Source organism: Sciurus vulgaris (genome assembly GCF_902686455.1).
Source record: "Sciurus vulgaris genome assembly, chromosome: 12".
Classification (NCBI taxonomy): domain Eukaryota; kingdom Metazoa; phylum Chordata; class Mammalia; order Rodentia; family Sciuridae; genus Sciurus; species Sciurus vulgaris.
Window position 1 is genome coordinate 6,718,237 of NC_136473.1, and position 12,796 is coordinate 6,731,032.

The 12,796-nt window shown below is 40.7% G+C and overlaps 1 protein-coding gene across 12 annotated transcripts in view; it reads left to right on the forward strand.

The window, feature by feature from the left end:
• The window catches only part of ZMYND11 (zinc finger MYND-type containing 11), an 87,541-nt gene that overhangs the window by 51,289 nt on the left and 23,456 nt on the right, over window positions 1–12,796 (forward strand). For 6 of the 12 annotated variants that reach the window (XM_079107799.1, XM_079107798.1, XM_079107797.1 and 3 more), the window contains exons 4-5: window positions 1,530–1,574; window positions 4,039–4,200. The exons of 3 other annotated variants lie outside the window; for them this stretch is intronic. In XM_079107799.1, the coding sequence (XP_078963925.1) occupies window positions 1,530–1,574; window positions 4,039–4,200 (207 nt within the window). Of the gene's footprint in view, window positions 1–1,529; window positions 1,575–3,494; window positions 3,592–4,038; window positions 4,201–12,796 lie in introns of those variants that run through there. 3 more of the 12 variants (XM_079107800.1, XM_079107802.1, XM_079107794.1) reach the window with 2 other exon arrangements.

Genomic DNA, 12,796 nt, shown 5'->3' on the forward strand with positions numbered 1-12,796 from the left:
AATTAGAAACAAATTATACTAAAGGTCTGTGTGAAATTAAACTATAATATACTTATACTCAGAAATTATTCTTGCCTTGGTGAAGAATTTCTGTTTTACTCAAAAGAATATTTTGGGGTCATGCTATCCTGTGTACTCTTTTCTACTTGTATTGATTGCGTGCATGTGTGAGTTCTTTCTTTTTTTTTTTTTTTTTTTTCTTCTTTTGTCTGAATTCTGTTTCACCAAGCAATGTTGTAATATCTTTACTTTAAAAATAAATATTTAAATTACTAGAAACATTTAACCATCAAATTCTACTCTCAAATGATTACTGAATTGGTTAACGGAATTTAAACTAAATGTAGAATTGCAGAGAATAAATTTTACTTCATATCTGCATTTAAATATGGGATCATCCATGCTTGTTGGTGGTAAAGTACTCATCCAGTCCCAGGTAGACCTGGGGAGCTGCCCAAAGAGCTGGCCGTCTCTGGCTGCCGCCGTGCTGGACGGGAGTCTGGTGTGCTCACTGTAGCTGTTCTTCCCCGCTCCCGTGCTACGCAGGTCAGCAACTATCTTTCCATGCTTCAGTTTCATCTCGAAATCGGAGTTAATATTTCTTGTTCTACCTAACTTACAGAAATGTTGTGACGGTCAGGTGTGATGATACATTTTAAAGTGCTGGGGACAGAAGTGCACCACACGTGATTATGAGCACAGTGTTCATTCTGTGGCTTGTCAGTTCCTGTTTTGTGCACTAAATAGGTTGTAACCCTGGCTCTCATTTTCCAAGTCCCCTGTGGTGCCAGGCACTCTTCAACGTATACATACATATGAACTCATTTGATTCTTAGAAAAACCCTATAAACTAGGTACTGTCGTTCTGTTCATTTTACAGATAGAAAATGACACACAGAGAAGCTAAGCATTCTGCCCAAGATTACACAACCGTGAGTGCCGGAGCCAGGATCTGAACCAGTCTGGCTCCAGAGTCTTAACCAAATGCTATATGGATGACAGAGACTTAGATCAGTAGGTGCTGCTAGACGGCGGACCTTTTCCTGCTAGGTTCTGAGGACAGCCCGTATAGATCTCACACTGTGGTGAGGCACCGAGTTCACCACACTCACGTTCATCCCTCCAGTTTTCAAAAAGTCCAGTGTGAACCAGTTTCAGATAAGACATACATTCGTGGTCTTGTGCAAATGTGTGATGACACCAAATCGATTTGTTAATAAACTTTTTTAACATCATCATAGGTTTCATGGCACCTGAATTTCTAGAGTGATTTTCTCTGTCCATTTGTGGCTCTCATGTTAGTGTGGGAAGTTTCTTCTACTGGCTCTTTAAGTGTGCATGCTGCTGTCTTTCTCTAGTGATTAGCACGTCGGTAGATTGTCAGTCAGTGTCATCTGAAGAATAGTATAAACCATAAGCAGATAATAACTGTTAGACTCTGTGTGAAATCCCTTTCTCCCTGTGTATGACCTGATATTGAGCAAAGTTGTAGTAGAGAGACCAAGATTATTTTGTTTTTATTTTGAAAGGCCTACAGTATGCAACCTTTCTCCAGGACAGCAACCCCATACAAGGTGAACTAATTTTGCACTATGTTGTTTTATTTTGGTTCTACTTTTTTTAAAAAATGCATTTCTATTTTACTTTAGGCTTGCTTAGTTAACTCTTGCTAGACTTATCTGTTAAAACCGTACTATCTTTACCCTGCTTATGCTAGTAGGTTTGCTTTGTGAAAGCTTTCTTGTTCTGAAGTAGCATTTCACATATGCCATTAAGCAGGCTGTCTAGAGTAGCTGGTGCCATCTGGTGGAAGCCATTGAAAGTGCAAACTTGGCACATGTGAGTCAGCATTAGTTAAAAGCACTACGTAAATGGTTTACATTTACCAGAGACCAAATGCAAGCAACTTGGCCTGCAATAAATGTGCCTGTAGCATTTATACCTCGGGCCCATATTCATAATCTAATAACTTTTGCATGTTTATTCTGAACAGCTGTTGCCATGATTTAAAGAGTGAATAGCACTGCCCTCCTCCACCCATGCTTTCTTTTGTATCAGATAACAGAATTAGTTGTGTGCCATCATATAAATATATGTCCAAATGCTTCTGCTCTTCATACAAATTACACTTTCATTTCTGTAATTGTTATGAAACACCAAATCTAGTATTAAGTACCCCATGAAGACAGATCTATTTTCATTTTCTCTCCTAGATGGCTGGGGGAAGGGTAGGGTGGAAAGAAGAAAGAGGTGATTTGGAGAGGCTATAGCTGAGCCCTTCCTTCCCTTAGTCAACCGAGTAACTACCATCTTGACCATCACATGAAGATGAATTAGTGTAAAACATTCAAATAATGGCAGAAGCAGTTTCTGAAATCCTTTAAGATTTTTCTAAACAATTTTGACAGAAATATTCTGAAATAGTTTTGTTTTAAGCTTAGGAAGAGTTCCGTTAATTAAAAATATAATGAGGTATTTTTATCTCCACTAAAACCTAATTTATGTTAGAAGATTCTGAAACAAAAATTGAAGTAGCAAAAATGGAGCGTACTTATGAGTGTTCCTTGCCAAGCACCTCATGCATATATTATGTCTACATGGTGCCACTGGATCAGACATTGTGGATAAATTTTTTTCTGCCATGCACAATCAGTTTCATATAAAAACCAACATTTTATGATTACAGTCCAACTGAATTACTCCGCCAAAGTGAGTTTGCAAAGTATAAACATCTGCAGTGTATACCTAAAAATGGTCATTTCTTTTTCTTTATTATTTGGTGAGGGAAGACCACCAATTTCTTAAAGGAAAGCAAACCAGAAAGCTTACATTTTTGCAGGATTTACTACTGTGGCTCTGGATGTGGACTAGAAGACAAATTTTGGAATATTAGTGATTCTCCATCCTTTTGAAAGAATAGCAAGTGGCACTCAGATACGATCGAGCAGTACATTTGGACCTAATTGCTAAAGAAGTCACTGTTCACTGAGCACAACCTAGAAGCCCATTTATGGGGAGAATATTGACATCTGAGAAACTGAAAAAGCGCCACCTTGAAAACAGTGTAGATAATATTTTATGAAAAGAAAGAGGATGACGGAGACCACGTGTGGCGCGAGGGTCCCCACCTGAAGTGGCTGTGGGTATGCTTTGGGTCCCTCTGATTCATTTGGTCAGTGTGTCTACAGAAGGTTGAGGGCTAGTATGTCACTCTTTTATGTTTTGTAGGAACTTTGACTGGTGTTTGTAAAGCACAGGCCTAAACCAGGAGAGCCTCCGAGAGTCGTCCTGTTAACGTGGACGTGGCCCCGGCCCTGTGGAGGAGCCACAGTCCAGGGGCGCCAGCGTGCGGCAGTCCTGTTCTGTCGTAGCCAGGAGAGCCACAGCAGGAAACTAGCCTGCTTCCTTTTTTGTTTACTGTGGTAATCTTCTTGTGGACAATGTGATTAGACCTTCAGTTTCACATTTTCATTTTATTTTTCCAAATTCAACAGACCCTGAAAATTTGGCAACCTATCAGAACGTGGATATTCTGATTAATGGTTATTTTCAGTAAAAACATCCAAAACCATGGATGAGAAGATAAGACTAGTGAGCATCACCATTTGTTACTCTCCTCTCTGTTAACACAGTGTACCAAGAACTTTTTATGTCATTTTTAAATAGCAGAACTGAACAAAGGTTTGTTTATTTGAAATACTAAGCTACAGGTTGGATGGGGTAAAGAAATTATTCCTTAGATTATATTTAAAACTGAAAGAGACACTGTTAGATCTGGGATTGGCTTTGGAATTATTTCATTTTGGACTGGTTTATTATCAGATCACCTTAAGACATTTCTGAGTATTAATGCTGTTTAGGAAAGAAGTTAAATTTTAAAGAAGTAAATTTCTAGGTATTTTCCCTCTTGTTTTAACATAGTAAATGTCTAAAATTGTTTAAAATGCCTAACTTCTGTGGACTTCAGTTTCAATTTTGTTCTTAGTCATTGCAGATATTGACAAAATGTCATACGAAATTATTTTGTATTTTTTGTAGGACTGGGAAACAGAAAATCATGACTGGTATTGTTTTGAATGCCATTTGCCTGGAGAGGTGTTGATATGTGACCTGTGTTTTCGTGTGTATCATTCCAAGTGTTTGTCTGATGAGTTCAGGCTTAGAGACAGCAGTAGTCACTGGCACTGCCCAGTTTGCAGGGTGAGTACCTACGAGCTTTCACGTGCTGGTCAGAGGGTTGGAATCCATTAATACTAGCTTCACAAAGGTGCCCCAGGTGGTCTTGCCAGGTGAATGGTGGAGTGCTGGGGGGTGGGGGTTATCTACTGAAACGATGGTAAATGAACCCAGAGCATTCATAATGACATCACGGAACACATGCCATCTCAGGATGTGGGTTTTAGAAAGTTGTAATCACAAAATTACACTCTCTTCCCTTTCTTTACACCTTCCTCTAGATTATGTGGCTACCTTAATGGATTGCCTTTCAACATAAGAACTATCATACTGAGCTCTGTTCAATACCTACTTTATAATACACTGCACAATGTTTGCTATTCAGAGCACACAGGAGCAGGAGGCACCCTGTTGGAAGCACTCTTTATCTCCTTTCCACTGGATGTTCATGTAATGCTGCCTTTATTTCTGTCATCATGAGTTAGCTTATGTTTTGCTTATATTTTATTTGGAGGGTGGAGGGATGGAACAGCTGTGTATAAAGAATTCTGACTACTTAAAGCAAAGTGAATTGCCTGGTTGGTAAAATAGGTACTTTGCACAATTATGTTCATTTATTTTCCCCACTGAAGAACATACATGCCGTGATTGTTGGTTGCAGAATGTAGTATGTCTGTATTTGAGTGACGCATGAGGACTAAACATAGCGTTACATATAGCACTGACAGTGATGAGTACAGTTACTGGATCACTACCTCTATTGTTTTGTATTTGTTTTTATGAAACAACCCAATTGGAACGGTGCAAATTGCCCAGATTATCCATGAGCTCAGTTTGCAAATGTGTCTTATAATTCTTGAGTAACTTAAATGTTCATTTAATCTTCCCCAGTCTTGTTTGCACTATTTCCCCTCACCTTGACCTCAGTTAAAAACTTCCTGCCAGCATAGTGAGCAAGATGCAGGGTTCAGTCTAGCTTTCTTTTTCCTCGGTGGGGCTTTGTATTGCCAAAGTCTCTGTGATCTAACCAACACTGTACATATGTAGTAGGCAGACAGAAAAGACAGTTGGGGTAACATTAAAATCACGTTTAGAAGTGGTTTACCAGTCAGGTGCCAAAATACCAGATAAATGAGAATGACAAATCTCTAAATGATAATGATAAAGTGATGGCAAGTCTCTAAGTCTGAATATATCAGTATCAAGTTTTAGACCTCTTCCTTGAGGTCTCAAAAATGGATGATGTCCTTAAGAAATTAGTAGAAGCAGTGATCTAGGTACTTAGAATTCTGAGCGAAGGTGCTGTGCTAAAGCTTATTGTATTCCCATGGGTTTGGGTCATGTGGTTTAAAAGCAAACGTCTTCTATTTTCTGGTAAACATTTACATTAGAGAAGTAAAAAAAATTAATGGGACCTTAAGAATAAGAGCACCAGGGGACTAAAAAGTACAAGAGAGAAAGTAGAAAGGGTCAGTGTCCTTGGTCAATTTGGAGGTCATATTATGGACTGGGGGAATTAGGAAATAGTTAATAGTTACTATTGTCATAGTAAAGCATTTAAATGAAAACACTGGGACAATTGAGAAGGTATTACCTTTCATTGTAGATGTTTTACATTTCTTATATTAAGAATGGGAATTGAATGAGTATGCCTTTAAAGAGAATATGTAACTCTTTCATCAGACTTCACTATCAAGTTATCTGATTTCATTTTCTTTCTTTATCTCTCTGTTCCTCATACTGGAGATTGAATCCATGGTTGATTTACCACTGAGCCACATCCCCAGCCCTTTTTAGCTTTTGAGACAGGGACTCTCTAAGTTGCTCTCTGACCTTGAAATTGGATACCCCTGCCTCAGCCTCACAGGTTGCTAGGATCACAGGTGTGCACTTCCACACCTGGCGGATTCCATTTTCTATATGTATTTGCTTTGCTCTGTTCTGATTATATGACTTTTTCCCCCCATGTTAGTGGTTCACACAGAAATATGGTCACTGTATCCTCCTTGGCTTTTCTCTTGTCTTGTCAGTCAAGCTGTCTTCATGATAGGAGGATGTAACTATGCTTCCTGAAGGATGCTGTAGGTCAGTACAGAATCTGAATCGTGCATTCAATTTAGTTTGTGAACTACTCCCTGTATGGTACAGCCTCCTTTAGGGAGTAGGTGGAATTTGACATTGGGCTCTAAAACATCCAAAGAAATGGTTATTTGTATGTTGTTTCTGTGTTAGATTCACTCTGTTGTTTTAGTAGTTACGTTTAGGAAAATGATAAGTGCTAAGAATTCATTTCCTAGGAGAAAGAATGAAATTTTAATGCCATTTAAAATGTCTTTAATGTAAAGTTTTTGCTTCATTTGATTTTTAAAACAAAATGCCAAGACTTCAATTAGCCATCTTTAATAATCTAACACAAGAGTGACTTTTTGTGGTGATCAGAAGACCAGTGTTCTCAGGTAACATCTGGTCCCTTGCAGTGTTGAAAACGTCACTGAGAATAGGTTCTGTCCCTTAACTGTCAGCTGCATTGCCAGACTTAGCCCAGGCAACTTTATCTTATACATATTATTTTAATTGAGAAAATGCCCATTATTCCCCTCAAAATATTTCAGAAAAATTTTTATCAGTTTTCATAGTAAATCTCAAGAATTTCACAACTGAGGGTATTTCTGGGAAATGTCTGCCTTTCTAAAAATTTAATTTGCAGCCCCAGCCAATTGTTATTGAAAAGTAGCCCATGGCTGTCTTCTTGGGTTTGGCTTTGAGAAGAGTTTGTGTAACATCCAGTTTTAAATTACTGAGAACTCATTAATAAGAAAAAAGTTTAATTAGTGTTCAAAATATTTGCTGTTAAAACCTTCAAGTAATGCATAAGAGGGTAACAGGGAAGGAACACTCCCAGATCCCTGTCAGGTGGGGGGCACGTGTCCTCGGGCCTGGCCCTGCATGGCCCGCCCTGTGCTGGGCTCCGTGTGCAGTGGGGCTGTAGCTTGTTCTCCACAGCCTCCCACGGGTCTTGTAATTTAAAAGGCATATGCTAGTTTATTTCACCAGTTCTTCACTAACGCACACCTATGTCATTTCCACCATGCTGAAGTGGAAGTCTTCTGTCACAGGTGACATTTATGCTGCTGTGTCAAAAATCATGTCCCACTTTCAGCTTCTGAAGAGAAGTTTTCCCCTTTACCTATTTCTACATGAAACCAAAGTTTACATTTGGTTTTATTTTGGACTTTATTTTCCTGACGTGGCCATGAATTTTCCAGGAAGAACTGAGAAAGCAACATCCTTCAGTAAAAACTGCTTTGAAGATTTTATATGCAGAAAGAAAATACCTCTGACACACAACATACTCCATTGCATTTACGTTTTAATTTTTTTCGTTGTAGATGGACACAATGCCTTTATTTTTTTTTTTTTAATTTATTTTTATGTGGTGCAGAGGATCGCACCCAGTGCAAGGCAAGCCTCATACGTGTGGGGCAAGTGCTCGACCACTGAACTACACCCCCAGCCCCTCCATTGCATTTTATGGAAAGAAAGTTCATATAATCTATAAATTATGTTTGATAACTTTTGGGAAGATAAGTTTGAAGTGGGATTCTCAAATTTAAAGGATATTCACATTTAAATTTTTGACAAAAATGAATTTGTCCTTCTGAAGATCTTACTCATTTACATCACAGCACATGAAAATATTTTTCAACTTTTTGTTGCCAATTTGAGGGAAAGGGGGATGCCTCATTTTAATTCTGCTTCATTTTCACATGTAGTTTTCAAATCGCAGTGTCATTTTGTTCTTCGAAGCCCTCACAAGAGGCGCCTGTGTCAGTCTGTGTGTGCACGGTGGCTCTGCCTTGCTGGCCCTGAAGCCCGCAGGTGGCCATTGCGGCCTATGTGGGGACTGCTAGACCTCAGAATGCACAGGCCAGGGAGTGTCAGACACGCCCACAGCACCCACTGGGTGGCACCACCTGGCCTTTTAGAGCAGTGCTGTCCAGGTCCTGCGTGGTGGTGGAAATGCCCTCTGCGGCTCACTATGCGTTACTGACCATGCGTGTCTGTTGAGCCCCTGATTGTCACATGGACTGAGAACTGAATTTGCCTCATGTGGCTTGTGACTTCCAAACACAGTGTGGCCTTAGAACACCCGTATTCTGAGTGGCTTAGCTTCCCAAAAGAAGCATCTTTTGTTACAAACTATTGGCCTCATGAGAGTGGCTGGTGTTTGTGGCCCCTCAAGCTGTATGGTTACTTGGAAGGACGCTACAAGAATTGCTCCTCACTGCCCACCCCGCAACCCCAGTGTGCACAGCAGATTCTGTAGCAAGCGCTGTCTGCACAGATGGGGGCTGTATTGGCTGAGGAGTGTGGCATTTGCCCCAGACCTCATACCTCCGGAGAAGTCATCAGGTTAACATAGGGGAGGAAACCATAAAGCAGACACATGCAGGCTTTCCAGACATGACAGTTGGTGCTGTCCCCGCAAGCAATGGAGGTAGTTTGGAAGTGAGCCTCCCTTTCCCCATTTCTTATAATATGTCAGCGTTCCTTATATACGTGACTTTTGTTTTCATAACTTAGGGAATTAAAGACTTATGTTACAGCTTCCATTTAAAGTCAGGTACTTTTTTAATGTGTACTGAAATGTGTCTTTAGGAAGTAGAATTTAGGGCACTAAGTTGTGGGTGATGCACTTTTGGTCACCGAATCACACAGGAAGTGAATGATGGGAAGACCCTTGATGTACTTTTTCTTTTCCCATATTTGGGCCTCTGAAGAGGAATACTGCTTCACTGAAATTCTGCCAAGGGCCTTATCTTAGATTTTCATAATTGTTTCATAACATAAAGTTTTTACATTAGTATTCTTTTTTATCATCCAACAGATTCCAGACCACTCTACATCCCATTTATGACATTTTAGTATGGCTTTTAAATGAAAGAATTCAAGTCACAAAAGATAAAGTAACTTTTTTAAGGTAATGGATAGGGACATTTCTGTATATTTTTTAAAACTTGAAAACATTCGTCCCTTCGCAAATGTTTCAGATGGCATTTTTCTCTGTTTAAGGACCACAAATTTAAAATACATGTTAACGTACAGAGTGTGTGGCGAATCGACGTAGCCCACTAAGAGCAGCGTAAGAGAACGTAGCTGAGGAAGCCAAGAGGAATGCATGTGGGCGGATTTCATTCATAACTTGAAAATATTTTTTTTACACTTAATCCTAAAAACTCTCCTTAATTTGCAGCATTTGATTCTGACTCCTGACTGCCAGTGTCTACTGAGGCCCGAGGGGAGCTGCCTGCTGGTGCTCCCCACCAGTGAGAGAGTGCCTGAAACTCCCGGCCATCGCAGCAGCTTTTTGAGACATTTAACATGAAGATACAAATGTTATAGGGAACTTTATACTGTAAAAATAGACATATAGAAAGAAATGTGTAGAAAACATTTAAAAGTAACTTCTTTGGTTTTGCAGGACTGGGGACTTGAACCCAGAGCTTTGCACACACTGGGCAAGTACTCTGCCCCAGAGCTCCATCCCCAGCCCTAACGTGAACTTCTAAACTGGACGTTAGGTCTCCTGTGCCGTTTTGTTTGGCACCTTGGGTACAGTGTGCCCATCTGGCAGATAAAGGCACTTACCACGGGGGTCTCACCCCAGGAACCTGGGGAGTTGCATTTAGTGGCAGGAGCTGACTGGTGAGTGCTGGCCTGGTTTGGGGCAAGCTGGGAGGCCTTTGCACTGTGACCCTTTGCTGTTGAGGCAACTGAAGAAAAATCAGGAGGAAAGTTATCTCTGGAAACTGGAGATAGAAGTTTTACTTCTGCACTCAAGTCTGTAAGCAGTGCAGTGCAGTAATTCCAAATGCAGTGTTCATTTAATACTCAGAATGAAATGGGACCAAATACTAAGTGAAAATATTTTGAACATGAATTTCTTATGTATCCACTCTGACACTGACTATTCTTGCTTTCTGGTCACTCTTCCTTCCTTAATGTGGAAAATTACTAATCTCACCCTGGAAGAAAGTACATTTACTTTTAAGATACGTAAGTGTATCTTAAAGATACATATGATACATAAGTGTATCTTAAAATGTAGGAAAGTGATTTGATTTTTAAGTAAAAGAAGAAGATGTTATTTTCCTAAAATGTAGATAATCATTGAAAATAATGAATATTAATTATTTTTATAGTTTTTAAAGACAGTCGGGTCATATTGTCTTTATACAAACAAAAGAAGAAAATCAGTTTTAACAGGGTCATGTGTGAACAGATACTTGCAGAGCAGCTTTGCTGTCCATCACGGGTGGCCAGAGGAAAGAGCAGTGGGAACTCTAATAGGCAGGCGATTTTAAAATCTGGACCCTGGACGTAAACTGTGGAAGCCTGTATTGTGGTTGTTACCCACCGTGAATCTGCCTAGACCCACCCAAACAGGAAGAAGAGTTCACATGTGCGTTTGCTTCCGTGATAAACTGAACGTGTTCTGATCAGAGAGACTTGGGCATGGGAGTGGAGTGCTTGGTCTTCGTGGGTGTCTTCTCTTGGCCTGTCAGAATCATTCTCAGCTTCTACCTTGAAGGACTGGAGGAGATAATGTTGAGGCCAGTCCCTGTAGAAGGGCAGATGCATAGGAAGCCCCTGTGGTGTTCCCAGTGCTGATGTAAGCAAGGACAAAGACAGCCCTGTGATGACCCTGTGGCTTGCCCCCTGTGGCTTGCCACGGTGCTCAGAACGTGCAGGGTGGGAGGGCGGGATTTGACTGCAGTGGGCTCCTTGGTGGTTCATCAGCCTCCCCAGCAAAGAACACGTGGTACTTGTGCCTTGACAAAAACAGGGACACTTGAATTATTTTCAGAAAAGAGTGGAAATTTCACTGAAGAATATACCCTGTCTTTGCCTTTTCAATCTCGTACTTTCTTTAGAGGCTAGTGTCACGTGAAGTGGGAGAGAATAAATAGTTACAGATCCTTTGCTCCATAGAATTTTGACATCCTTTTCCTATACCCGACCCTAGAGCAAGCCACCACAGGGCTTGCCGTTACCCTGAACAGGGTATTGCTATTGAACGATGAAATTCTCTCCATGAGTGGACACCCCTCTCAGTCATAGTCAGTTGCAGTTTAGCAGCTTCTGTGACTCTGTGGATGTAATGGATTCAGAAATACCGTGGATTTTGTGACCTGTAGGATGCATTAGCTTGAGAGATGTTTTAGCAGTTGTTAGATCACCCCAGATGGGATGCTCTAAAGCTTCTGACCTCTTGATCTCAGTTGGAACTTCCTGACTTGCATTAGAAAGAGCTGACCTGAGGAAATTGATATGGATGCCCCTACAGTAGCACTTGGTGCTGTTTCTGTCCACTTGGGTGAACAGGTCTCGGGACGCTCTGCATTAGTCATTCTGCAGGCCTAGCTTCTTGATCTAGGAGTGTCTCATGGGTGGAGTCCTACTTGCCAGTATCCTGCAAGCACCCATCTGAAGATATTCATAGTAATGTGAATTATCCTCCAAGGTCCAGCTTTTATCTGTAAGAAGGCATACTTGTAATAATTTTGAAGATGTTTTGAAATTCCTTTAAATCAAAATTTTAAAACCCACAAATTATCAGAAATTCAAGTGCAAATGACTACTGCTGGATGAGCTGCAGGAGATCTGGGCTGGAGTGCTGGAACCCACTGCAGGCTGACCAGAGTTGCGGCACACGCAGAGGTGGTAGGTCCACAGCCCTGCTCTCCTGGTCTTGGAGGTGAGAGTTGATTTCAGTGTGTCAGTACTGAGGCAGAAAAAGACTGAAGGTAGATGTATTTTTAGAAAATAGTTATAGAAAATGATTTTCATTGATGGGCTATTGTGTCCGCATGGAGTGGGGAGAAGGCAGGCGTGGGCCACTCATCACCACTATACCCACTCTACTTTCAAAATCTAGATTATTGGGCTTTAGAAAGTCTTTATGATTTTTTTTGTTGCTAGTGGGTGTAGAGAATGCTTGAGAGCTTCTTGATATCCATAGCAACTTAGACCCTTTATGTGCAGATCACATTCATTTTGATTCTTTTGTGTTCCGTGGTTACAGTTATAGAGAAGATCTTGGAGCTTTTTAATTTCTAAAACTGTATAAGTAATTTGTATTCAGGTTAGTGTTTATCCAAATAAGATCCAGAGGCTTACCTCAGTCTCTGGGGGTGAGACTCAGTAATCTGCTATCCTGGTAAGGACACAGATAGGTATATGCCCACTTCCACTGAAGTAAACTCCTGAGTGAGAATTTAACAATGGAGTGCTGGGGGTGTAGTTCAGTGGTAGAGACCCTGGACTTGATCCACAGTATCACAGAAAGACCAAAAAGGGAGGAGAGGGAAAAAAAAAAAGTCAACCACCTATTTTTCAGATGTTATCTGGCAATGAAGTGGCTCACACATCAGAAGTAAACAAAATTATTTATGCCAGTCAGCATACACAAATATACTAACAGACTTGGGTGTGAGTATCCTTCACATCTGGGGAGCATCTTCCCTGTGTGTGTGGTGTTGGGGGTGGAGCCTGCTGTGCATGTGCTCTGTCACGGAGCCACGCCCTCAGCCCAAATCCTCCTATTCTTGAATTCACC